Genomic DNA, 25,279 nt, shown 5'->3' with positions numbered 1-25,279 from the left:
GAGGTAGCGAGACTTCAAAGACCCCCCCCAACCTCTGTCCAGATGAGCCAAACTCTCACTGGCCAACTGCTGTGGCCCCTAAGACACCTCTGTGGCCCCTAGCACCCTGTGTGGCCCCCCTATGGCCCCTTAAGCTCTCTGGTTTACTCTGTGGCAGTCTGGGGTTAGCTCAGGTTATCTATGTAACTCCAAAACAAGAATGTGCTGTACGTTCAGCATGAGGAATGAGGCACAAACATAAGTGTCAAATTATAGTATTAATTGTTTTAAAGTTGTACATTTGCCCCATACTGTAGAGCTGGTACTAGGGCTACATATACTGTAAATCTAGGACAAACATAACAAAGCAGCTAATGATAACAGACTATTAAAAGCTTGTAAATTGTACCCTACAGATGTTTCAAACGAAGACAAACGGGAGCAATTAAGGATGATCTCCTTAACAGGCCAGAGAATGAGTTAGAACAACAAAACCAACGAGACTGGAACCCCACATCCACTCTGACCTCCGCCTGACGTCAATGCTGCCCCGAAAAACAAAGCCTTCTCTATGATCCTTCCGTATGCCTTGCTCGTCTCCTCCAATCACAGCCAACCTCCGCTGACGCTGGGTAGGGGTACATCTTCACTCATAACTTTTTCTCACAGTGTTTTAGGGGGGGCCAGGTTGTGACTGTGTTGTTCAATCTCTTTTTAACAAAGTGGAATCAAAGTGTGCTGAGACAGACACTGAAGCCTAACCCATCGGGCATTGGAACGGCCCCAAGCACAATGCTCAGACCCCCCCCTTCTCCTTCCTTCTTTCCCTAAAAAGCCTCCACAACACCCCTCCAAAAGTGGGCCGGGGGCCAGCGCTCTACAGCGTAAGCGTACACAGAGAAGTGCTGGTGCTGATCCAAACCAGAACGCTGTAGTTAAAAGGCCTCAACCGTCCCCTATTTTTTTCTCTTCCCCCACTCTTCCGCCTCTCTTTTTTAATATTCCGGTTTTGAATTCTTAGAAAAAACACCAGGAGAAAATTCAACCGAGCTGCCAGAACAGTTTTTACTTTGCTTCAAACAGCTTATTACCACCAGAAACAGTTTTTTTTCCCCTTCTCTCCATTTTCCTCTCCTTACAGAGTTCCTAGATTACATATTTAATGGATTTCAGGCAATTATAGTCGGTGCAAAGTGGGGGAGTTGAACCCACTGTGAGGCACGGTGCGTGTTTAAAATTTTAACAAGATATGGAAGCCTTCAGCCTGTGACACACACACAGAGCCCATCTCCCATCAGGTCCCTAACCCAGTCCAGATGGGAGCATTCCATAATGGATGAGTCCAGCTGACTCGCTCCTTGGGGCCTGACTACCTGAGAGATGCCGGTTACAGGAGGAATGTTAGGAATTCCTCTTCCCTGGAGCGCCTAAAAGGCCTGGGAGAGATAGGCTTACAAACATCACACACACATATACACATTCCCAGCACACACACTCCCAGACTTACTACATATACAGGAATGCTACAGTACAGCTGAGATCTCATTGCAAATTTGAACTAATGAAACTAACAGATTTAGTAACACTGTGCACACAACACACACAAATTTAGGAGTATAGTAACTTTGGTCATGACGACATTTGACCTGATGGTCGAAAGTCCAAGCCATGTCCTTCAGATCCACAACAGTGTTATTATATAACAATGCAGGTAAAAACAACCCCAAAAAACGACAACCTATTTGCTGAGTTCACATATTGCCTCAATGCCCCCACTACAGAAGACAACGGTCACGGCCTCTCCTGCCCTGTTCCCACACTGTCCCACAATACTATGCCCATACTCACTTATCTGCTCTCCGTCCACCCCCACGTCCTCCGATCGCTCTGTGTCGTCCTCATCGTCCCCAGACGAGATGGCATCTGTAGAGATGACCACGGTTAATTCCTACTATCTCTGCCACCTCTCAACACAGCTCCAGCCATACACATACACTGCTACACACGCATGCACACCCACATGTACACACACACACTGCAGCACATACATGCACTGATGTGTTTAGGTGAGGTGGCAGAATCAGGTGATGTAATATTGACGTTTACACTGTTCACAAAATCACTAATCATATGCAATCAAGAACAGCATGAGAGTCACTGACGTTTGTAAGAAAAGTTGAATAACTACAACTACATGACCATTCCACAACCCTTCCATGGCCATTCCCCAAATACCACCCTATTAAAAAAGCATCACAACTGCAAAAGATCAGGGATGTAGTAGGCTGGACACATTACATTTTTAACAATGCTTTTTTCTGATAAAAACTAGTTCATTGCATCAGCCGTGGAGCCCAGTTTCATAATATTACCATATGTCCCAGCTGCTTGCCATAGGTTTGAAGTAATCATGAAAAAACAGGCCTTATTTTGGGGCATTTTTCACCCTGCCAGCTTCTATATTAGTTATATTGAGCCCCGTGGCACCAACTCGCCTTCCGAACGTTCTATTCCCAGCCTACTGTTACAATGCCTGCTTTGCTATTGTTGGCAATGAGACCTGCCCACGTTGCTGGTAGTTAAAATGTAAACAACAACAAAAAATTACTCTGAGGTCGTCCCATTGTTTCAAATCGGGAAATATAGATATGTCTGTCCATTTCGCCAAATATCTCGTAATGTGTATATTTCGATTTTTTTAAATTGGACAACATTTTAATCAGGATAATCTCCTCTTTCTAATTATGTAAGGCTGGGCAGTGTATTCCGTTGTCATCAAACGCTAGACCAGAAAGTCAGAAGTTGCAATTTATTCCCGACATCCTCATTATGCAGACATAAGCACACTTGACACTTTTGAGGTGCGGATGTTTACTTTCTACACAACTTGGTATTTTTCAGTTTCGTCATAAGAACAGATTTTAGTAGTAAAAATAAAAAGGTGGCGCAGTGGTCTAAGGCACTGCATTGCAATTCTAGCTGTGCCACTAGAGATTCTGGGTTTGAGTCCAGGCTCTGTCGCAGCCAGCCGTGACCGGGAGACCCACTGGGCGGAGCACAATTGGCCCAGCGTCCTCCGGGTTAGGGGAGGGTTTGGCCGGCAGTGATGTCCTTATCCCATCATGCACTAGTGACTCCTGTGGCGGGCCGGGCGCAGTGCACGCTGACACGGTCGCCAGGTGTACGGTGTTTCCTCCGACACATTGGTGCGGCCGGATTCCGGGTTAAGTGGGCATTGTGTCAAGAAGCAGTGCGGCTTGGTTGGGTTGTGATTCGGAGGACGCACGGCTCTTGACCTTCGCCTTTCCCGAGTCCATACGGGAGTTGCAGCAATGAGACAACACAGCAACTACCAACTGGATAAAACGAAATTGGGGAGAAAAAAAAGAAAAGAAATATAAAAAGATATGTGTGAGAATGTTTTAAACTGTACCTATCTCGGAATATGTTTGTTTGTAATGATGTACAGTACTGACATAGTCAATATCTTTTCCATTATTTATTTATTTCTGTCACACCCTGATCAGTTTCACCTGTCATTGTTGTTGTCTCCACCCCCTCCAGGTGTCGCTTGTTTTCCCCAGTGTATTTCTCCGTGTGTTTCCTGTCTCTCTGTGCCAGTTCATCTTGCATGTTTAGTCAAATCAACCAGCGTGGTTTTCCCATACTCCTTTTTCTAGTCTCTTTTTGATAGGCAGGGGTCAAAACCGGGAGGACTGACTCTGGACTTCTTTCCCGCCTGCCTGATCATCCTGCCTGGCCTGACCTTGATTCTGCCTGCCCTTCAGTACCTTTTGGACTCTGTACTGGTTTTGACCCTTTTGACTGTCCACGACCACTCTTGCCTTCCCCTATTGGATTAATAAATATTGTACGACTCCAACCATCTGCCTACTGTGTCTGCATCTGGGTCTCGCCTTGTGTCATGATAATTTCAAAATAGTATTTTCTGTATAAAAAAACACGCCCATCATCATATTTCCCAACATGCTCTATTACAGGTTGATTTTAAGAATTGTTTGCTTCAATATCTGTGTTTTTGCATGTATATTGATTGGTTGATAAATAACATACAGTACCAGTCCAAAGTTTAGACAAACCTACTCATTCAAGGGTTTTTCTTTATTTTCACTATTTTCTACATTGTAGAATAATAGTGACGACATCAAAACTATGAAATAACACATATAGAATCATGTAGTAACCAAAAGAGTGTTAAACAAATCAAAATGTATTTTATATTTGAGATTCTTCAAAGTAGCCACCCTTTGCCTTGATGCCAGCTTTGCACAATCTTGGCATTCTCTTAACCAGCTTCATGAGGTCGTCACCTGGAATGCATTTCAATTAACAGATGTGCCTTGTTAATTTGTGGAATGTATTTCCTTTTTATTGCGTTTGAGCCAATCAGTTGCATTGTGACAAGGTTGGGGTGGTATACAGAAGATAGCCCTATGTGGTAAAAGACCAAGTCCATATTATGGCAAGAACAGCTCAAATAAGCAAAGAGAAACGACAGTCCATCATTACTTTAAGACATGAAGGTCAGTCAATACGGAAAATGTCAAGAACTTTGAAAGTTTCTTCAAGTGCAGTCGCAAAAACCATCAAACGCTATGATGAAACTGGCTCTCATGAGAACCGCCACAGGAAAGGAAGACACAGAGTCACGTCTGCTGCAGAGGATAAGTTCATTAGAGTTACCAGCCTCAGAAATTGCAGCCCTAATTAATGCTTCACATAGTTCAAGTAACAGACATAACTCAACATCAACTGTTCAGAGGAGACTGCGTGAATCAGGCATTCATGGTCGAATTACTGCAAAGAAACCACTACTAAAGGACACCAATAAGAAGAAGAGACTTGCTTGGGCCAAGAAACATGAGCAATGGACATGAGACCGGTGGAAGTCCAAATTTGAGATTTTTGGTTCCAACCGCCATGTCTTTGTAAGACGCAGAGTAGGTGAACGAATGATCTCCGCATGCGTGGTTCCCACCGTGAAGCCTGGAGAAGGAGGTGTGGGGGTGCTTTGCTGGTGACACTGTCTGTGATTTATTTAGAATTCAAGGCACACTTAACCAGCATGGTTACCACAGCATTATGTACCGATGAGCCATCCCATCTGGTTTGCACTTCGTGGGACTATCATTTGTTTTTCAACAGGACAGTGACCCAAAACACACCTCCAGGCTGTGTAAGGGTTATTTGACATAGAAGGAGAGTGATAGAGTGCTGCATCAGATGAACTTTCCTACACAATCATCCGACCTGAACCCAATTGAGATGGTTTGGGATGAGTTGGACCGCAGAGTCAAGGAAAAGCAGCCAACAAGTGCTCAGCATATGTGGGAACTCCTTCAAGATTGTTTGAAAAGCATTCCTCATAAAGCTGGTTGATAGAATGCCAAGAGTGTGCAAAGCTGTCATCAAGTCAACTTTGAAGAATCTCAAATATGAAATATATTTTGATTTGTTTAACACTTTTTTGGTTACGACATGATTCCATATGTGTTATTTCATAGTTTATTTTTCTACAATGTAGAAAATAGTAAAAATAAAGAAAAACCATTGAATGAGTAGGTGTGTCCAAACTTATGACTGGCATTGTATATTTTGAAAAACTAATCCAATTTGTTAGTAGTTGGACTTAATATACCAGCGAAATGGTTCCAGTTTTAATGATTTAGGTAGCATCAATAATCAATTTGGAGGGTTGAATACCGGGAAACAGGTTAGCAAGATTTACCGCCCAAACCCACTCCCTTTTCCCAGGATAAATAACTGCGAGAAACTGGTAAATTATTATAAATTATTTCTATCAACAGCATGACTTGAAATGGAACTGCTAAATTATGTGATGTCTAAATCTGGCTTCTCTATGGCCTTCTCTCTGCTATCTGCATGATCAATCATCAACAATCAGGGTGGGGACAGACAGCGTATCTCAGTAGGAGCATAGCTCACAATGCATGTAACTTTTTTTCTTGTGACAGGGGGCTGTAGTGGAGCAGGTTGAGAGCTTCAAGTTCCTTGGTGTCCACATCACCAACAAACTAGAATTGTCCAAACACACCAAGACAGTCGTGAAGAGGGCACAACAAAGCCTATTCCCCCTCAGGAAACTAAAACGATTTGGCATGGATCCTCAGATCCTCAAGAGGTTCTACAGCTGCAACATCGAGAGCATCCTGACTGGTTGCATCACTGCCTGGTACGGCAATTGCTCGGCCTCCGACCGCAAGGCACTACAGAGAGAGGGTAGTGCGTAAGGCCCAGTACATCTCTGAGGCTAAGCTGCCTGCCATCCAGGACCTCTACGCCAGGCGGTGTCAGAGGAAGGCCCTAAAAATTGTCAAAGACCCCAGCCACCCCAGTAATAGACTGTTCTCTCTACCGCATGGCAAGCGGTACAAGAGTGTGAAGTCTTGGACAAAAAGGCTTCTCAACAGTTTTTACCCCCAAGCCATAAGACTCCTGAACAGGTAATCAAATGGCTACCTGGACTATTTGCACTGTGTGCCCACCCCAACCCCTCTTTTACACTGCTGCTACTCTCTGTTTATCATATATGCATAGTCACTTTAAATATACATACTACTTCAGTTGGGCCACTGCCCCCACACATTGGCTAACCGGGCTATCTGCATTGTGTCCCACCACCCACCAACCCCTCTTTTACGCTACTGCTACTCTCTGTTTATCATACATGCATAGTCACTTTAATCATATCTACATGTACATACTACCTCAAATCAGCCCGACTAACCAGTGCCTGTATATAGCCTTGCTACTATTATTTTTCACTGTCTTTTTTACTGTCGTTTTTATTTCTTACTTACATATTGTTCACCTAATACCTTTTTTGCACTGTTGTAAGTAAGCATTTCACTGTAATGTCTACACCTGTTGTATTCGGCGCAAGTGACAAATAAACATTGATTTGATTTGCTGCAGCATAGCCTATGCTACAGCCATATAAGTACTGAATGCATGTCTAATTTACACATTCATCTGGCTTTCGGGGTCACCTTATTTTTTTTATTGTAAAGAAAAAAATGTAAATTGCAGCTGCAGAGTTTTAAAACAGCTTATCACTCAAATATCGTTGCTTTAAATCAGTGCATACGTCAGCACTACATATCCTAGCCTATCTCTTTTAGGTAACTAATTCAATGCAGTATTAGTTGTAGCCTATATTTAGCTTATGAATGATGGGCTATGCATAAGCTTCTAACTTATAGCCTTTGTCTGTTGCGCAATAGTCACCTGCGCTCCGCTGGGCTCCTTAAAAAACGCTCCTTAGCTCTTGCTGTAAACATTTTTATATTTTTTGCATTTCTTATAATATTCTTTTCAAAGAGGGATACATGCTCTTGTTTGCTGAATGTTAAATATAGCAGCCAATTGAACTCAGAGAGTTTGAATAAAGAGAGAACGCGCGCGATGGCGGTAGGCTATAACAGTGTAACATTGGAAAGCTGCCGCGGTCATCCCCTTTGATACTCTAGACCCAAATTGTTACAGACCTATATCTATCCTACCCTGCCTTTCTAAGGTCTTCGGAAGCCAAGTTAACAAACAGATCACCGACCATTTCGAATTCCACCGTACCTTCTCCGGTATGCAATCTGGTTTCCGAGCTGGTCATGGGTGCACCTCAACCACGCTCAAGGCCCTAAATGATATCATAACCGCCATCGATAAGAGACAATACTGTGCAGCTGTATTCATCAACGTGGCCAAGGCTTTCGACTCTGTCAATCACCACATTCTTATCGGCAGACTCAACAGCCTTGGTTTCTCAAATGACTGCCTCGCCTGGTTCACCAACTACTTCTCAGACAGAGTTCAGTGTGTCAAATCGGAGGGCCTGTTGTCCAGACCTCTGGGCATTCTCTATGGGGGTACCACAGGGTTCAATTCTCGGGTCGACTCTTTTCTCTGTACACATCAATGATGTCGCTCTTGCTGCTGGTGATTCTCTGATCCACTTCTACGCAGACGACACCATTCTGTATACTTCTGGCCCTTCTTTGGACACTGTGTTAACTAACCTCCAGACGAGCTTCAATGCCATACAACTCTCCTTCCGTGGCCTCCAACTGCTCTTAAATGCAAGTAAAACTAAATATATGCTCTTCAACCGATCGCTGCCCGCACCTGCCCGCCCGTCCAGCATCACTGCTCTGGACAACTGCAAATACCTAGGTGTCTGGTTAGACTGTAAACTCTCCTTCCAGACTCACATTAAGCATCTCCAATCCAAAATCAAATCTAGAATTGGCTTCCTATTTCGCAACAAAGCATCCTTCACTCATGCTGCCAAACATACCCTTGTAAAACTGACTATGCTACCGATCCTTGACTTCGGAAATGTCATTTACAAAATAGCCTCCAACACTCTACTCAACAAATTGGATGCAGTCTATCACAGTGCCATCCGTTATGTCACCAAAGCCCCATATACTACCCACCACTGCGACCTGTATGCTCTCGTTGGCTGGCCCTCGCTACATATTCGTCACCAAACCCACTGGTTGCAGGTCATCTATAAGTCTTTGCTAGGTAAAGCCCTACCTTATCTCAGCTCACTGGTCACCATAGCAGCACCCACCCGTAGCACGTGCTCCAGAAGATATATTTCACTGATCACCCCCAAAGTCAATTCCTACTTTGGCCGCCTTTCCTTCCAGTTCTCTGCTGCCAATTACTGGAACGAATTGCAAAAATCACTGAAGCTGGAGACTCATATCTCCCTCTCTAACTTTAAGCACCAGCTGTCAGAACAGCTCACAGATCACTGCACCTGTACATAGCCCATCTGCTCCTTTGCACCCCAGTATCTCAACTTGCACATTCATCTTCTACACATGATCACTCCAGTGTTTAACTGCTAAATTGTAATTATTTTGCCACTATGGCCTATTTATTGCCCTACCTCCCTTATTTGCACACACTAAATATAGACTTTTGTATTGTGTTATTGATTGTATGTTTGTTTATTCCATGTGTAACTCTGTGTTGTTGTTTGTATTCGCACTGCTTTGCTTAATCTTCGCCAGGTCGCAATTGTAAATGAGAACTTGTTCTCAACTAGCCTACCTGGTTAAACAAAGGTGAAATAACAAATAAATACAAATAAAATGTCTTTAATGTAGGGCTCATAAAATGTCTAATGTAGGGCTCATAAAATGTCTTTAATGTAGGGCTCAGGTAGTATCAGGCTTGAAATGTCATGCTGATCAAAGCTCATAATGTGACTAACATAATGTGACTGTAAACCAGGAGTTTCCATCCGCTGTGTTAGGACATAATTAGGCCCTGAAAGAAAGGCCTTATGATATACTGTATCTAATGTATCGTCATGAAAAAAATATGCAAATAATGCTAGAACCGTTCATGGAGGGTTCTAAGAAGAACCTATAGAGGATAAAAGGGTTCTTGGTAGAATTCTTTGTAGAGGGTTCTACGAAGAACCCTTTATAGAGAATCCTAGCTATTACACTTTACAGAGAGTTCTATGAAGAACCCTTCATATAGGATTTTAGGTAGAACCTTCGGCAAAGGGTTCTACCTAGCACCAAAAAGGTTCCCCCATGGAGACAAACTGAAGAACCCTATATGGTTCTACTTAGCATTTTTTTTTCTAAGAGTGTAGGACCTACACTATGACCAACCCTACCTTTGTCTGTCCCTGTCCTGCCCTTGCAGGCTGGTTGGCTGGCTCGTTTCTCCCAGCCCTGGGTTATTGGTTGCTCCCTGCCCTGACTGGCTGGTTACCCTGTCCTGCTTCCTGCCTGGCTCCCTGACTCACCTGTGACGTTCACTATGAAGCAGAGTGTGTCGCTGCCCTGAGGGCCCACGGTGCTGCAAGCGTACAGGCCCGAGTCCTTGGGCGAGGCGTCGCGGATCTGCAGCACCTCCCGCTCTATCAGGGTGCGGTTGTTGACCCCCAGAGAGGAACCATCCTTAGTCCAGGTGATGGTCCCCATCTCCCCGGGCAGAGGGCAGTTGAGCTTCAGCAATTCCCCCGGGTGCACCGAGCACACGGTGGGCTTAGATATTTGGTATTTGGTCGGAGGCTCTGCAGAGCAAAGAAAAGGGGGGGAGGCCAAGGAGGGGTGTGCACAGAAAGGAGGGAAGAAGACAGGGAGAAAGGCGGAAGAGGAAGAAACAAGCAATAGTGTAAGAAATATTTTTTTTAAACACCACATAACCCCATGGATGCACTTAAATCAACGTAAAGCCAAGAGGAGTGATACAGAGAGAGAGGAGGCACAAATTGTTTAATCTTAAAACCATATATTAACATGACAACCCTCATTCAGGACATACCCTAAACATTATCTTTAGTGTTGGGTTGTGTTTTCATGTGTAAAGCATGCAGTTATGGCCCAAAGCAGAGGGTAGAGAGTGGACAGTGGCATGGAGGTGGAGGCAGAGCCTGTGAGAATAACAACCAATCATTGTGGCCAGACAGATAAACAGACCCCCTCACTTTCAGCACAAATACCAGCCAGTGTGAGTATAGCAGAGAAAGGACAGGTACCTCAAAAACAACAAGATATACACTGAATAAAAATATAAACGCAACATGTAAAGTGTTGGTCCCATGTTTAATGAGCTGAAATAAAAGATCCCAGAAATTATCCATACGAACAAAAAGCAAATTTCTCTAAAATGTTGTGCACAAATTTGTTTACATCCCTGTTAGTGAGTATTTCTCCTTTGCCAAGATAATCCATCCACCTGACAGGTGTGGCATATCAAGAAGCTGATTAAACAGCATGCTCATTACACAGGTGCACCTTGTGCTCTGGAAAATAAAATGCCACTCTAAAATGTGCAGTTTTGTCACAACACAATGCCACAGATGTCTCAAGTTTTGAGGGAACAAGAAATTGCCATGCTGACTGCAGGAATGTCCACCAGCAGCTGTTGCCAGATAATTGAGTGTTCATTTCTCTACCATAAGCCACCTCCAATGTCATTTTAGAGAATTTGGCAGTACGTCCAACCGGCCTCGCAACCGCAGATCACGTGTAACCACTCCAGCCCAGGACATCCACATCTGGCTTCTTCATGCAGAATTGTCTGAGACCAGCCACTCAGACAGCTGATGAAACTGTAGGTTTAAAACCGAAGAATTTCTGCACAAACTGTCAGAAACAGTCTCAGGGAAGACTGCGTGCTAATCGTCTTCACCAGGGTCGTGACCTGACTGCAGTTTGGCATCGTAACCGACTTCAGTGAGCAAATGCTCACCTTCGATGGCCACTGGCATGCTGGAGAAGTGTGCTCTTCACAGATGAATCCCGGTTTCAACTGTACCAGGCAGATGGCAGACAGCGTGTACTGTATGATGTTGTGCAGTTTGCTGATGTCAATGTTGTGAACAGAGTGCCCCATGGTGGCGGTGGGGTTATGGTATTGACAGCAATTTGAATGCACAGAGAAACCGTGGCGAGATCCTCAGGCCCATTTTTCGTGCCATTTATCTGCCGCCATCACCTCATGTTTCAGCAAGATAATGCATGGCCCCATGTCACAAGGATCTGTACACAATTTCTGGAAGCTAAAAATATCCCAGTTCTTTCATGGCCTGCCTACTCAACAACGTGTACGACAGCATGTTCCAGTTACCGAACAATATCCAGCAACTTCGCACAGCCACTGAAGAGGAGTGGGACAACATTCCACAGGCCACAATCAACAGCCTGATCAACTCTATGCGAAGGAGATGTGTCGAGCTGCTTGAGGCAAATGGTGGTCACACCAGATACTGACTGGTTTTCTGATCCACGCCCCTACCTTTTTTTAAAGGTATCTGTGGCCAACAGATGCATATCTGTATTCCCAGTCATGTGAAATCCATAGATTAGGGCCTAATGATTTCTTTTTTAAATTGACTGATTTCCTTATATGAACTGTAACTGAGTAAAATCTTTGAAATTGTTGCATGTTGCGTTTATATTTTTGTTCAGTGTATTTTTTCAATCCCCTACACCCATCAGAAAGAAAATCCAGACAGGAAAGGGTGAAAGCTGTTTTAGAGGGAGCACTCATTTTTCTTTTCTTCCTGTCTTGTTTTTGGACAGCGAGACAGAAGACAAAACCTTGACCTAACCAAAGGTCTAACTACTCTGTTTTCCAGCCCTCTCTCTCTCTCTCTAAAAACATGGTAAATCTAGTCTCTAACCTCTGCCTTGATTTGACGCACTCAGTCTACAGATTTCAACACTCAGTAAAACCCTTCATTACAAAAATAAACCTTGGCAGAGGTGCAAGATTTTTGGATTGTTTATTGCAATATTGTGTGTGTGCTTGTTTTCCATAAAATAAATATTGTACGTGGCTAACCTGTCTTAGACAGTCCACATTTGGCTGACTGTACAGTAATAATTAGAGGCATAGTACAGAGGCACTCCCAACCGTTCCTGTATCTCAGCACACCTCCCTAAGTACATTCCACCTTCATTGTGTGTGTTACATTAACTCCCACCCCTGAGCAGGAAGAGAAAGTTAATTCCACTTGCAGGCAGCCGGCCATGCCAGAACGTGTGTGCTCTAAGCGCTCCCCCCGGGCACATTGCCCCACACAGGTATAGTTCCAGTACTGTGATATTTTTTTCATCTTTCCTTTACTCCGGAAATAATTAAGCCATCCCTCTCCACCCACCACCCACTATGCATGGTCTGAGGAGGAGTGTGTGTGTTGATTGATGGGGGCTATATTCACCACCTTTGTTTTTTTCCCTACATAGTTTTCCATACTACTTTAATTGCATTGTTATTGACTCTGCGTTTCCCTCCATTGTGTGATCAAAGCCTGTGGAAAGAGCTGTTCCTGTTGCCTTCCACTAGGCCTGATACAGGCGCTCAGTTCGGGAGCTAGGCCTCTCTATCAACACAGGTGAGAGAGAAGGGGTGTACAGAAAGCTAATATACACAGAACTGAGAGGGGATGGCCATATACTATGACAGGCACCATCCATCACACACATAGAATGGGGGGTGGGGCAGGACATTGTTAAATAACTCCAAATGGGGAACACTTGGAAAGATATGCTTAAGTGTTACTTTGAGGTGTTGTATCTCTCTTCTAAGCTGTGTGTACATCTGTCCATCTTCATCAATGTCTCTCCTCTCTCATTCTTCTCTTTCACCTCCTTTTCCTCCTCCCATGACTCTGTTGACCTGACCCTGACCCATCCCTAAACCTGTTGACACCTTCAGGATTCCCAAATATTCATGGGAACCATGGGGCCAATCACACTTACACCTCGAAACACACGCACTCCAAATTCACTAACCATAACCCACACAGCAGATTGTGGCCATGGACTTTGTTACAATGCAGCATCTCAGTGGAGGTTGAGGGTTTGAAAACCACCACTGCAGACTTTTCAGCTCATCCTCCTCCTTCTACACCACAGGAGGATGTGTTCTGATATGAACTCATTCTACTCCTAGACACCTCTCTCCATTCCTACCACAGTCAGCTCTCCCTCCCATTCTCCCCATCAAAAAAATATAAAACACATTACAAATATTTTGCTGCGTTTTGTAAATGCAGATCAAAAATGCTTCTTATTGTAATTTCTGCACAGCATCAAACAAATGTTTTGCTTCAGTTGCACTTCTCCACTCGGATGAGAATTCACGAATGGGCATTCTATCAAAACACAGCGCTCTGACTGATGTGTAGCTACTTCTCTTGTACTTTTCTTGGTGTAGTCAGCCTACTTTTCTCTGGTAAAATGCAAGATTAACTTTAAGCAAAACATTAGGAAATGTAGCTGGTTACATTCTTTCTATGATAAACATTAGAAATATGATGGCCATGCATCGTTTTTTCATTGTCTCATTTACTTGTGTGGCTGTCAGCCAAATAGGGTTGCACTTCTGTTGTCATCTGATGACAATGAAGCTATTTTCTGCCAAATGTGTTGCACTAATGTATTTTCTGTGAAGGAAAACTATAGTTGCACATCCCTGATAACTCTATTGAAGCAAAAAAAACACTTGACTTTCAATATAAAACGCTTTCTCCTGTTGTGCTATTTACAAACATACTATGACTAGCTCAACTGCTCTGGGGAACTACAGTAAGCTTCATAATGCAAAATAATGTGATAGGTGAAATGAAGAACACAATCTGCTTTATCTCCTAACGTATTGCACAAGTTGACTGCAGGTATTTAGCTACAAATATAAACATGTATTGAAAAACATTGCAAAGGTATTGACGGTACTGTAAAACCATCCCATGGCTATTTCCAAATACCCCGGTATACGGTATACCGCCCAAGCTTACTACCAGCCTACCTGTCAAGAGATGAGTCTCAACTAAACCCTGCCTACACAACCTGTTGACATGTTGAGGTTTGACATTTTTCTGACTCTTGCCATTTGATAACTCCAGTGAAACTGTGTCGGATTCCAGACGTCATTCATATTTGGATATGAACATGATCAAATAGCTATATCCTATGTTCTCTCTGTTATCATTTCAGCAAGCTAGCTAGCTTTCAATTAATTATCTAAATTGCACATCTATATATCAATGCATTATCTAAACTACGGGTGCAAATCCGCCATAGAAATAGAAAGAATATAAACTCTGGTAATATGGATAACCTAACTATTGAACGGTTTGGAGCATGTATACCAATTTGCCTAAAACTTTAGTGGTCAAAACCTTTCATCTTGGGGGGAACGGGGTTCTAAAATGCAATACTAACACACAATTTTACCATTTACATGACAAAGCGGTGCAGGTTTCTCAAAGCAACTTTTGAGGATTTTACATTTTGTGGTCATCATCTTCAAAGTTGTTTCCGCGGGTCACTAAAAGCTAAATTAACATGACACAAGCTGAATTAAATGTAAAAGGATTTGAATATAGAAAGATTGGTATACGCTCAGTGCTCCGTTAACATTTCACAGAGATACGCTTGTTTTTGTGAGACATTAAAGCGTATACTAAAATATGAAAATACTAAGTAATGTCTCATATACCCATCTTATCTCTATATTGTTTTAAGTCCTACGGATTCGAGAACAAAGATGACGAGTTCATCGGGAAAGTGAGCCTGTCAGTTAGCAAGTAGCCTTAATTCTTTAACAGAATCCAGCCTAGCTGACGAGATGAAATTTTCCAGATTTTTTCCCAACTTTTTTCTCTGGCCTCCATTGATTTGATCACCCTAATTCTGGCCATCCTACAAGGGTAAAAACTCCAATAACTTTTGAACGGATTATGATAGAGACATGAGGTTTTGACCATTGGTTTTCTTAGAGGATTAACATATTTGCCCACTTTCGGGTGGCAAAGTCTAACGATGATTTTCATTAAGGTCCATGACTGATATAATGGAGCCGGAGGAGATGGCTGCCATTTTACGGGCTCTTAACCAATTGTGCTATTGTGCTACTCATTTCTACCAGCATGTTAAATGTGCAACCAGAGGAAAAAAAACAACCTCTAGACCACCTTTACTCCACACACAGAGACGCATACAAAGCTCTCCCTCGTCCTCCATTTGGCAAATTTGACGATAATTCTATCCTCCTGATTCCTGCTTACAAGCAAAAACTAAAGCAGGAAGCACCAGTGACTCGGTCAATAAAAAAGTGGTCAGATGATGAAGATGCTAAGCTACAGGACTGTTTTGCTAGCACAATCCGGAATATGATCCGGGATTCTTCATTGAGGAGTACACCACATCAGTCACTGGCTTCATCAATAAGTGCATCGATGATGTTGTCCCCACAGTGACGGTACGTACATACCCCAACCAGAAGGTTGAATCGTACTACACTGGCTCCGACGCTAGTCGGTTGTGGCAGAGCTTGCAAACTATTACAGACCACAAAGGGAAGCACAGCCGTGAGCTGCCGAGTGACATGACCCTACCAGACAAGCTAAATTTATTCTATGCTCGCATCGAGGCAAGCAACACTGAGGCATGCATGAGAGCATCTGCTGTTCCAGACGACTCATGCATCAGCTGTTCTGGACAACTGTGCGATCACGTACTCTGTAGCCGATGTGATTAAGACCTTTAAATAGCTCAATATTCACAAGGCCGCTGGGCCAGACTGATTACCAGGACTTGTACTCAGAGGATGCACTGACGAACTGGCAAGTGTCTTCACTGACATTTTCAACCTGTCCCTGACTGAGTCTGTAATACCAACATGTTTCAAGCAGACCACCATAGTCCTGGTGCCCAAGCACACTAAGGTAACCTGCCTAAATGACTACTGACCCGTAGCACTCACGTCTGTAGCCATGAAGTGCATTGAAAGGCTGGTCATGGCTCACATCAACACCATTATCCCAGAAACCCCAGACCCACCCAAATTTGCATACCGGCACAACAGATCCACAGATGATGCAACTACTATTGCACTCCACACTAACCTTTCCCACCTGGACAAAAGGAACACCTATGTGAGAATGCTATTCATTGACTACAGCTCAGCGTTCAACACCATAGTGCCCTCAAAGCTCATCACTAAGCTAAGGACCCTGGGACTAAACCCCTCCCTCTGAAACTGGATCCTGGACTTCCTGACGGGCCACCCCCCAGGTGGTAAGGGTAGGCAACAACACATCCGCCACGCTGATCCTCAACACGGGGGCCCCTCAGGGGTGTGCCCTCAGACGAACCCCTCCTGTACTCCCTGTTCACCTATGACTGTATGGCCAGGCACGACTACAACACCATCATTAAGTTTGCAGATGACACAAGAGCGGAAGGCCTGATCACCAACAACGATGAGACAGCCTATAGGGAAGAGGTCAGAGACCTAGCTGTGTGGTGCCAGGATAACAACCTCTCCCTCAATGTGATCAAGACAAAGGAGATGGTTGTGGACTACAGGAAAAGGAGGACTGAGCACGCCCCCATTCTCATCGACGGGGCTGTAGTGGAGCAGGTTGAGAGCTTCAAGTTCCTTGGTGACCACATCACCAACAAACTAGAATTGTCTAAACACACCAACACAGTGATGAAGAGGGCACAATAAAGCCTATTCCCCCCCAGGAGACTGAAAAGATTTAGCATGGGTCCTCAGATCCTCAAAAAGTTATACAGCTGCACCATCGAGAGCATCCTGACTGGTTGCCTCACTGCCTGGTATGGCAACTGCTTGGCCTCTGACCGCAAGGCACTACAGAGCGTAGTGCGTACGACCCAGTACATCACTGGGGCCAAGCTTCCTGCCACCAGGACCTCTATACCAGGCAGTGTCAGAGGAAAGCCCTAAAAATGGTCAAAGACTCCAGCCACCCTAGTCATAGACTGTTCTCTCTGCTACCGAACAGCAAGCGGTACCGGAGTGCCAAGTCTAGGTCCAAAAGGTTTCTTAACAGCTTCTACCCCCAAGTCATAAGACTCCTGAACAGCTAATCAAATAGCTACCCAGACCATTCACATTGTCCCCCCTCTTTTACACTGCTGCTACTATCTGGTTATTATCTACGCATAGTCACTTTAACTCTACCTACATGTACATATTACCTCAACTACCTCAACTAACCTGTGACCCCGCACATTGACTCTGTACCGGTACCCCCTGTATATAGCCTTGCTACTGTTATTTTACTGCTGTTCTTTAATTAGTTATTTTTATTTTTTACTTATCACTTATTTTTCTTAAAACTGCAGGGCTTGTAAGTAAGCAATTCACTGTAAAGTCTACACCAGTTATATTCAGCGTATGTGACAAATAACATTTGATTTGATTTGACAGACAGTTATATGTGGGTATGATACCCATATATCGGAGGTAGCTAAATGTGGGTATAACTGGATTATATGTTATGACCCCTATGCTGGTAATTAATGAACATTTTAAAATCATTACCATGTTCTGTTATGATCTCCACCTGGCACAGCCAGAAGAGGACTGGCCACCCCTCATAGCCTGGCTCATCTCTAGGTTTCTTCCTAGGTTTTGGCCTTTCTAGGGAGTTTTTCCTAGCCACCATGCCTCTACACCTGCATTGCTTGCTGTTTGGGGTTTTAGGCTGGGTTTCTGTACAGCACTTTGAGATATCAGCGGATGTAAGAAGGGCTATATAAATAAATTTGATTTGACTTGCATAGTGGAGTCTTTTGTTTAGATATGTAGCTAGCTAGCTAGCTAAACAATTAACCATAATGTCATGATTATGTGTAATGTCCTGACCAGTAAAGGGGTCTATTTGTTATTGTAGTTTGGTCAGGACGTGGCAGAGGGTATTTGTTTTCATGGTTTTGTGTATGTGTTAGAGGGATATTTTGTGTAGTGTTTCTGGGGTTTATTGGTGTAAGTGTCGATGTAGAGGGGGTAGTTCATTTAGGTGGTTCGGGGGTGTGTGTATTGTAGAGGGGTATTTGATTTATGTGTTCCGGGGTGTTGGGTATGTTCTTGTGTTCGTTGTCAGGGTTGATTGTTTGTTATGAGGTTCTGTGTTTTTCCCTCTTGGAGTTACATTGTATTGTTTTTGGGCTGCGTCCCTGGTGAACATTCTTTTAAGGGTGGTGCCTTTATTTTTGCACACCCTGCACTCCGTCCTTTGCATATTTTTCCGTGTGAATATTTTATTAAAACTTTATTCCCGGAATCATCTGTCTCCTGCGCCTGACTCCACCTCTTCTGATTCCTCAAGCCACCCGTTGTGACATTATGCATGAATCTGCAGGTAGCTTACCAACCAGGTTCAATGTTTGAACTTGAAATGAAAACAACTTTGACAAAATTAGAAACGTGTAATATCTGAAAATATAGCTAGATAGACTATCTTACCCGTATACATGGATGGACGCTTCTCCCTCTCTGTCACGGATGCCATGGTTGCCCTTAGTTTGAAGATGCAATCCGGAGACAGGTGTTTTATACAGCCTTCTGTGTGTTCTCTTTTCGACTCCCTCTGTATATTTGCAATCAAAGGCCAGACTTTTCTCCATCTCCTTAGCTATCATACTCTAATTCCACTAGGCCTTCCACTAATTTCAAAACTATGTCCTCCAGAAAGTGGAGAACAACACTTTGATATAAAAAAAAGCCATGTTAGAAAGGATTACCTACAAATACTGAGCAGCTCATGTTATAGACAGAAGCGTGCTACATGGCAGACCAATCCAAACTCATCTCTCGGTATGTCCAGCCCATTCATTATCTCAGCCAATCATGGCTAGCGGAAGGTTCCTGCCTTTTTCCATGGCTAAACCAACTAGGCTCGTAATTGAACAATTGTATTAGTATTTACAGATGGCATACAAGTTTGTTATTAAGGCACATGTTCCAGAAGGCATTTCTGCCAAAAAATGCATTTTGATAAAAAAAAAAATGTACGTTCAAATGGCTCTCCTGTGAAGTAGTGACGCGCAACATACAGTTTCCTGAAACGAGTCACATGTATGCATTTTGGGGTATCTCGAGCCAGAATGGACAGTATTGGGATGTGCTCAATTATCACATGGTACCCTAGATGATATCTACAACAGATTTCACACAGAACAAGGAGATCCATTGGGGAAGTTTCTTAGATATATAGAGTCATCATAGATGTTGTCAATAATCTGTCCCAGTAGCCTATTTTCAAGATGGCCGCCATTCAAGTCAATGGGAAGGAACTGCATTGATTGAGCACAGCCATAACTGAATAAATAATTGGTGTAATAAGACAAGTATGTCAGTTATATGCATTTAGCTAAATATGACCAGAATAGTGGTAAAAAATATGCCCCAAAAAGTATTGTATCTGTTTCAAATATATTACATAAAAAATTGACATTTTCTACAAGCATTCACTGATGTCTATTTATTAAAATGAAATGCAATATGAATCTATAAAAATGGTATTGACATCAACAAATACCCAGTACATTGCACCCTATATGAAATCCCATAGGAATGCATCTAGCAAAGATGCACAGGTAACACATTTTCTGAAAATGCCTTCATAATGAGTGCATACTTTACATAAAGATAGGAAAAGTCTAAACAATGATGTTTAGTTATTGCTGATTTAACCATAGGGTACACATTTTCCAATATAGCCACCAACCAGCTCCATTGGTTTTGACTGGATTGGTCTGACATTGCCACAACTCTTTCAATAATAGGTGGAATATGACTAATGATAATTAAAACATTAAAGTTATGCAAATAACAACCAATTTTACTAGGTTTGCAAAATATATTATATTTATAAAATATTAGCAAAATGATTCCAAAAAGTGCCCCCCAAAATATATTTTCAAGCAATAAGAAATTATCTATATTATTCATAAATTTGTCAACCAGCCTTTGGCTACAAAATGATTAGTTAACATATTTCATTTAATCACTAGTAAGGTTAGAGAGGTTAGAGCTGTTGTGGCGACCGTATAACCACCACACCGCCATTCATGATTCATTGAGTCACGGTAACCTCCTATTATGCACTCTGGACATGCATTGGTAGTACCCAACTCACTAACGACCACTAACTAACCACTCTGACATCAAGGCAAAGGCAATCTTCTTGGGTATGACGCTACAAGCTTGGCACACTTGTATTTGGGGAGTTTCTCCCATTCTTCTCTGCAGATCCTCTCAAGGTCTGTCAGATTCGATGCGGAGCGTCGCTGGATATCTATTTGAGGGGCTCTCCAGAGATGTTAGATCGGGTTCAAGTCTGGGCTCTGGCTGGGCCACTCAAGGAGACTTGTCCCGAAGCCACTCCTGAATTGTCTTGGCTGTGTGCTTAGGATCATTGTCCTGCTGGAAGGTGAACCTTCACCCCAGTCTGAGGTCCTCAGCGCTCTGGAGCAGGTTTTCATCAAGGATCTGTACTTTGCGCCGTTCATCTTTGCCTTGATCTCAAGTCCCTGGCGCTGAAAAACATCCCCACAGTATGATGCTGCCACCACCATGCTTCACCGTATGGATGGTGCCAGGTTTCCTCCAAACGTGACACTTGACAATTAGGCCAAAGAGTTCAATCTTGTTTCTCATGGTCTGAGAGTCTTTAGGTGCCTTTTGGCAAAGTCCAAGTGGGCTGTCGTGCCTTTTACTGAGGTGTGGCTTCCATCTGGCCACTCTACAATAAAGGCCTGATTGGTAGAGTGATGCAGAGGTGGTTGTCCTTCTGGAAGGCTCTCCCATCTCCACAGAGGAACTCAAGAGCTCTGTCAGAGTGACCATTGGGTTCTTGGTTACCTCCCTGAAAAAGGCCCTTCTCCCCCGATTGCTCAGATTTGGCCTGGCAGCCAGCTCTAGGAAGAGTATTGGTGGCTCCAAACTTCTTCCATTTAAGAATGATGAGGCCACTGTGTTCTTGGGGACCTTCAATGACAGTTTTTGGTACCCATCTGTGCCTCGACACAATCCTGTCTCGGGGCTCTACGGACAATTCCTTGGACCTCATGGCATGGTTTTTGCTCTGACATGCATTGTCAATTGTGGGAACTTATATAGACCAGAGATGCAAACTGGTGAGAGCCCAAATAGGTGACACTTCTTTCTTTGTTGCACCGAAACATGCAAAAATCCCTGCTAGGGGGAAATACAGGTTATAACTAATTAAACAACAAAGAATATGATCTACATGCTCAGTCTGCGTGTAAAATAAAAAGTGGTTAAAGTGAACCTAACTCACATCTAAAAAATGTAAAGAACACAATCCAATGTTATTTGTTGCCTAGACTTTACTTCAAATGACACTCAAGTATTGAGAAAAAACAATACACTATTATGGCAGTTAGCCATAATAGCCTTCATACAGTTGAAGTCGGAAGTTTACATACACTTAGGTTGGAATCATTAAAACTCGTTTTTCAACCACTCCACCAATGTCTTGTTAACAAACTATAGTTTTGGCAAGTCGGTTAGGACATCTACTTTGTGCATGACACAAGTCATTTTTGCAAAAATTGTTTACAGACAGATTATTTCACTTATAATTCACTGTATCACAATTCCAGTGGGTCAGAAGTTTAAATACACTAAGTTGACTGTGCCTGTGAACAGCTTGGAAAATTCCAGAAAATTATGTCATGGCTTTAGACGCTTCTGATAGGTTAATTGACATCATTTGAGTCAATTGGAGGTGTACCTGTGGATGTATTTCAAGGCCTACCTTCAAACTCAGTGCCTCTTTGCTTGACATCATGGGAAAATCTAAAGAAATCAGCCAAGACCTTAGAAAAAGAAATGTAGACCTCCACAAGTCTGGCTCATCCTTGGGAGTGATTTCCAAACGCCTAAAGATACCACGTTCATCTGTACAAACAAGAGTATGCAAGTATAAACGCCATGGGACCACGCAGCTGTCATACCGCTGAGGAAGGAGACGCATTCTGTCTCCTAGGGATGAACATACTATGGTGTGAAAAGTGCAAATCCATCCCAGAACAACAGCAAAGGATTTTGTGAAGATGCTGGAGGAAACAGCTACAAAAGTATCTATATCCACAGTAAAACGAGTCCTATATCGACATAACCTGAAAGGCCGCTCAGCGAGGAAGAAGCCACTGCTCCAAAACCGCCATAAAAAAGCCAGACTACGGTTTCCAACTGCACATGGGGACAAAGATCGTACTTTTTGGAGAAATGTCCTCTGGTCTGATGAAACAAAAATAGAACTGTTTGGCCATAATGACCATCTTTATGTTTGGAGGAAAAAGGGGGATGCTTGCAAGCCGAAGAACACCATCACAACCGTGAAGCACGGGGGTGGCAGCATCATGTTGTGGGGGTGCTTTGCTGCAGGAGGGACTGGTGCACTTCACAAAATAGATGGCATCATGAGGTAGGAAAATGATGTGGATATTTTGAAGCAACATCAAGACATAGGTCAGGATGTTAAAGCTTGGTTGCAAATGGGTCTTCCAAATGGACAATGACCTCAAGCATACTTCCAACATTGTGGCAAAATGGCTTAAGATCAAGATCAACACAACAAAAGCAACATCTTTGGGCTACACTGCACATTATTACATTGTACACTTTCTGCCTGTGGACGTCTGTTCTACAATGCGCCAGCAGAGCATGATACCCTTTGTTGGCATAATTGATCTCTTTCAGGCAGAGAGTACACGTGGCATATACCTTTTATCCACTGTATTGAAAAAATGAGAAAGAGGGAAAGTGTGTTGTGTTCCTTTCACCTCTATAGTGGCATCCAGCTTAAGCCAGGCCCAGCTCCAGCTACACTTGATCCCTGAATCCACGTGTTTAACAAGCAACGCCTCATTTTCACCTAATTCTCTTATTCCGAAAATTAACCACATACTGTGGAAGGAAAACATTAGTTCACAGATAGTAGTTAGTTTGTTAGCTTGTTAACAAGTCAACATTTCACAGATTGCCAGGGTCCAGTAAGCAACTAACGAGTTATAACTTGAGGAACAGCAAGGAGTCGTATACCAATTAATACTATAGCGAAATGGTTAGGGTACTAATGTTAGCTCATCTGATGTTGTAACATTAGCTAGCTGACTTTATTAGCCAGTAAAGTTGGCTAATGTTGCTCAACATTTCTCTGGCTAGCTAATGGAGTATTCAATCCAGCTAGCAAGATGACGTTACTTAATAAAGAAATTAGGCACATTTGGGCAGTCTTGGGCAATTTTGAACAGTCTAAAGCTTTGTAAATACACTGCTGCCATCTAGTGGCCAATATCTAAATTGTACCTGGGCTGGAATAATACATTATGGCCTTCGTCTTACATTTCAAAGATGACGGTACAAAACAATAAAAAAAAAACGTCTTTGTATTATCTTTTGCCAGATCTAATGTGTTATATTGTCCTACATTCCTTTCACATTTCCACAAACTTCAAAGTGTTTCCTTTCAAATGGTATCAAGTATATGCATATCCTTGCTTCAGGGCCTGAGCTACAGTCAGTTAGATTTGGGTATGTAATTTCAGGTGAAAATTGAAAAAAATGGGCGGATCCTTAAGAGGCTGCCAGTTGAGGACTTGTGAGGCATCGGTTTCTCAAACCAGACACTCTAATGTACTTGTCCTCTTGCTCAGTTGTGCACCGGGGCCTCCCACTCCTCTTTCTATTCTGGTTAGAGCCAGTTTGCGTTCTGTGAAGGGAATAGTACACAGCTTTGTATGAGATCTTCAGTTTCTTTGCAATTTCTCGCATGGAAAAGCCATAATTTCTCAGAACATGAATAGACTAACGAGTTTCAGAAGAAAGTTTTTTGTTTCTGGCCATTTTGAGCCTGTAATCGAACCCACAAATGCTGATGCTCCAGATACTCAACTAGTCTGAAGAAGGCCAGTTTTATTGCTTCTTTAAGCAGGACAACAGTTTTCTGCTGTGCTAACATAATTGGAAAAGGGTTTTCTAATGATAAATTAGCCTTTTAAAGTTATAGACTTAGATTAGCTAACACACCGTGCCATTGGAACACAGGAGTGATGGTTGCTGATAATGGGCCTCTGGATGCCTATGTAGATATTCCATTAAAAATCAGCCGTTTCCAGCTACAATAGTCATTTAAAACATTAACAATATCTACACTGTATTTCTGATCAATTTGATGTTATTTAAATGGACGAAAATTGCTTTTCTTTCAAAAACAAGGACATTTCTAAGTGAGCCTTTTAAAATGATCAACCTGGATTAGGTATCAAAATAAAGAAAGTTGCACACTCCATGTATAATCTCCCAGCAATTTAATGGGTATTAATAGTGCCTGCTAACATGAATTTCTTTTAACTAGGGAAAATGTGTCACTTCTCTTGCAAACAGAGTCAGGGTATATGCAGCAGTTTGGGCCGCCTGGCTCGTTGCGAACTGTGAAGACTATTTCTTCCTAACAAAGACAGCCGACTTTGTGTAATCCATGTGAAATGGCTAGCTAGTTAGCGGTGCGCGCTAATAGCATTTCAAACGTCACTCGCTCTGAGACTTGGAGTAGTTGTTCCTCTTCCTCTACATGGGTAACGCTGCATCGAGGGTGGCTGTTGTCGATGTGATCCTGGTTCGAGCCCAGGTAGGAGCGAGGAGAGGGACGGAAGCTATACTGTTACACTGGCAATACTAAAGTGCCAATAAGAACATCCAATAGTCAAAGGTATATGAAATACAAATCATATAGAGAGAAATAGTCCTATAATTCCTATAATAACTACAACCTAAAACTTCTTACCTGGGAATATTGAAGACTCATGTTAAAAGGAACCACCATATGTTCTCATGTTCTGAGCAAGGAACGTAAACGTTAGCTTTCTTACATGGCACATATTGCACTTTTACTTTCTTCTCCAACACTTTGTTTTTGCATTATTTAAAC

General features: G+C 42.8%; 1 protein-coding gene across 7 annotated transcripts in view; it reads right to left on the bottom strand.

Moving 5' to 3' along the window:
* LOC106579428 (fibroblast growth factor receptor 2) overlaps window positions 1–25,279 on the bottom strand; it is a 125,914-nt gene that overhangs the window by 81,832 nt on the left and 18,803 nt on the right. For 4 of the 7 annotated variants that reach the window (XM_014159332.2, XM_014159331.2, XM_014159330.2 and 1 more), the window contains exons 3-4: window positions 9,797–10,066; window positions 1,828–1,902 (exon numbers count right to left, since the gene is read on the bottom strand). The exons of 1 other annotated variant lie outside the window; for it this stretch is intronic. In XM_014159332.2, the coding sequence (XP_014014807.1) occupies window positions 1,828–1,902; window positions 9,797–10,066 (345 nt within the window). The remainder of the gene's footprint in view (window positions 1–1,827; window positions 1,903–9,796; window positions 10,067–25,279) is intronic. 2 more of the 7 variants (XM_014159333.2, XM_014159334.2) reach the window with 2 other exon arrangements.

Source organism: Salmo salar, chromosome ssa19 (genome assembly GCF_905237065.1).
Source record: "Salmo salar chromosome ssa19, Ssal_v3.1, whole genome shotgun sequence".
Lineage (NCBI taxonomy): Eukaryota > Metazoa > Chordata > Actinopteri > Salmoniformes > Salmonidae > Salmo > Salmo salar.
This window is presented reverse-complemented; position numbering and strand designations above follow the sequence as displayed.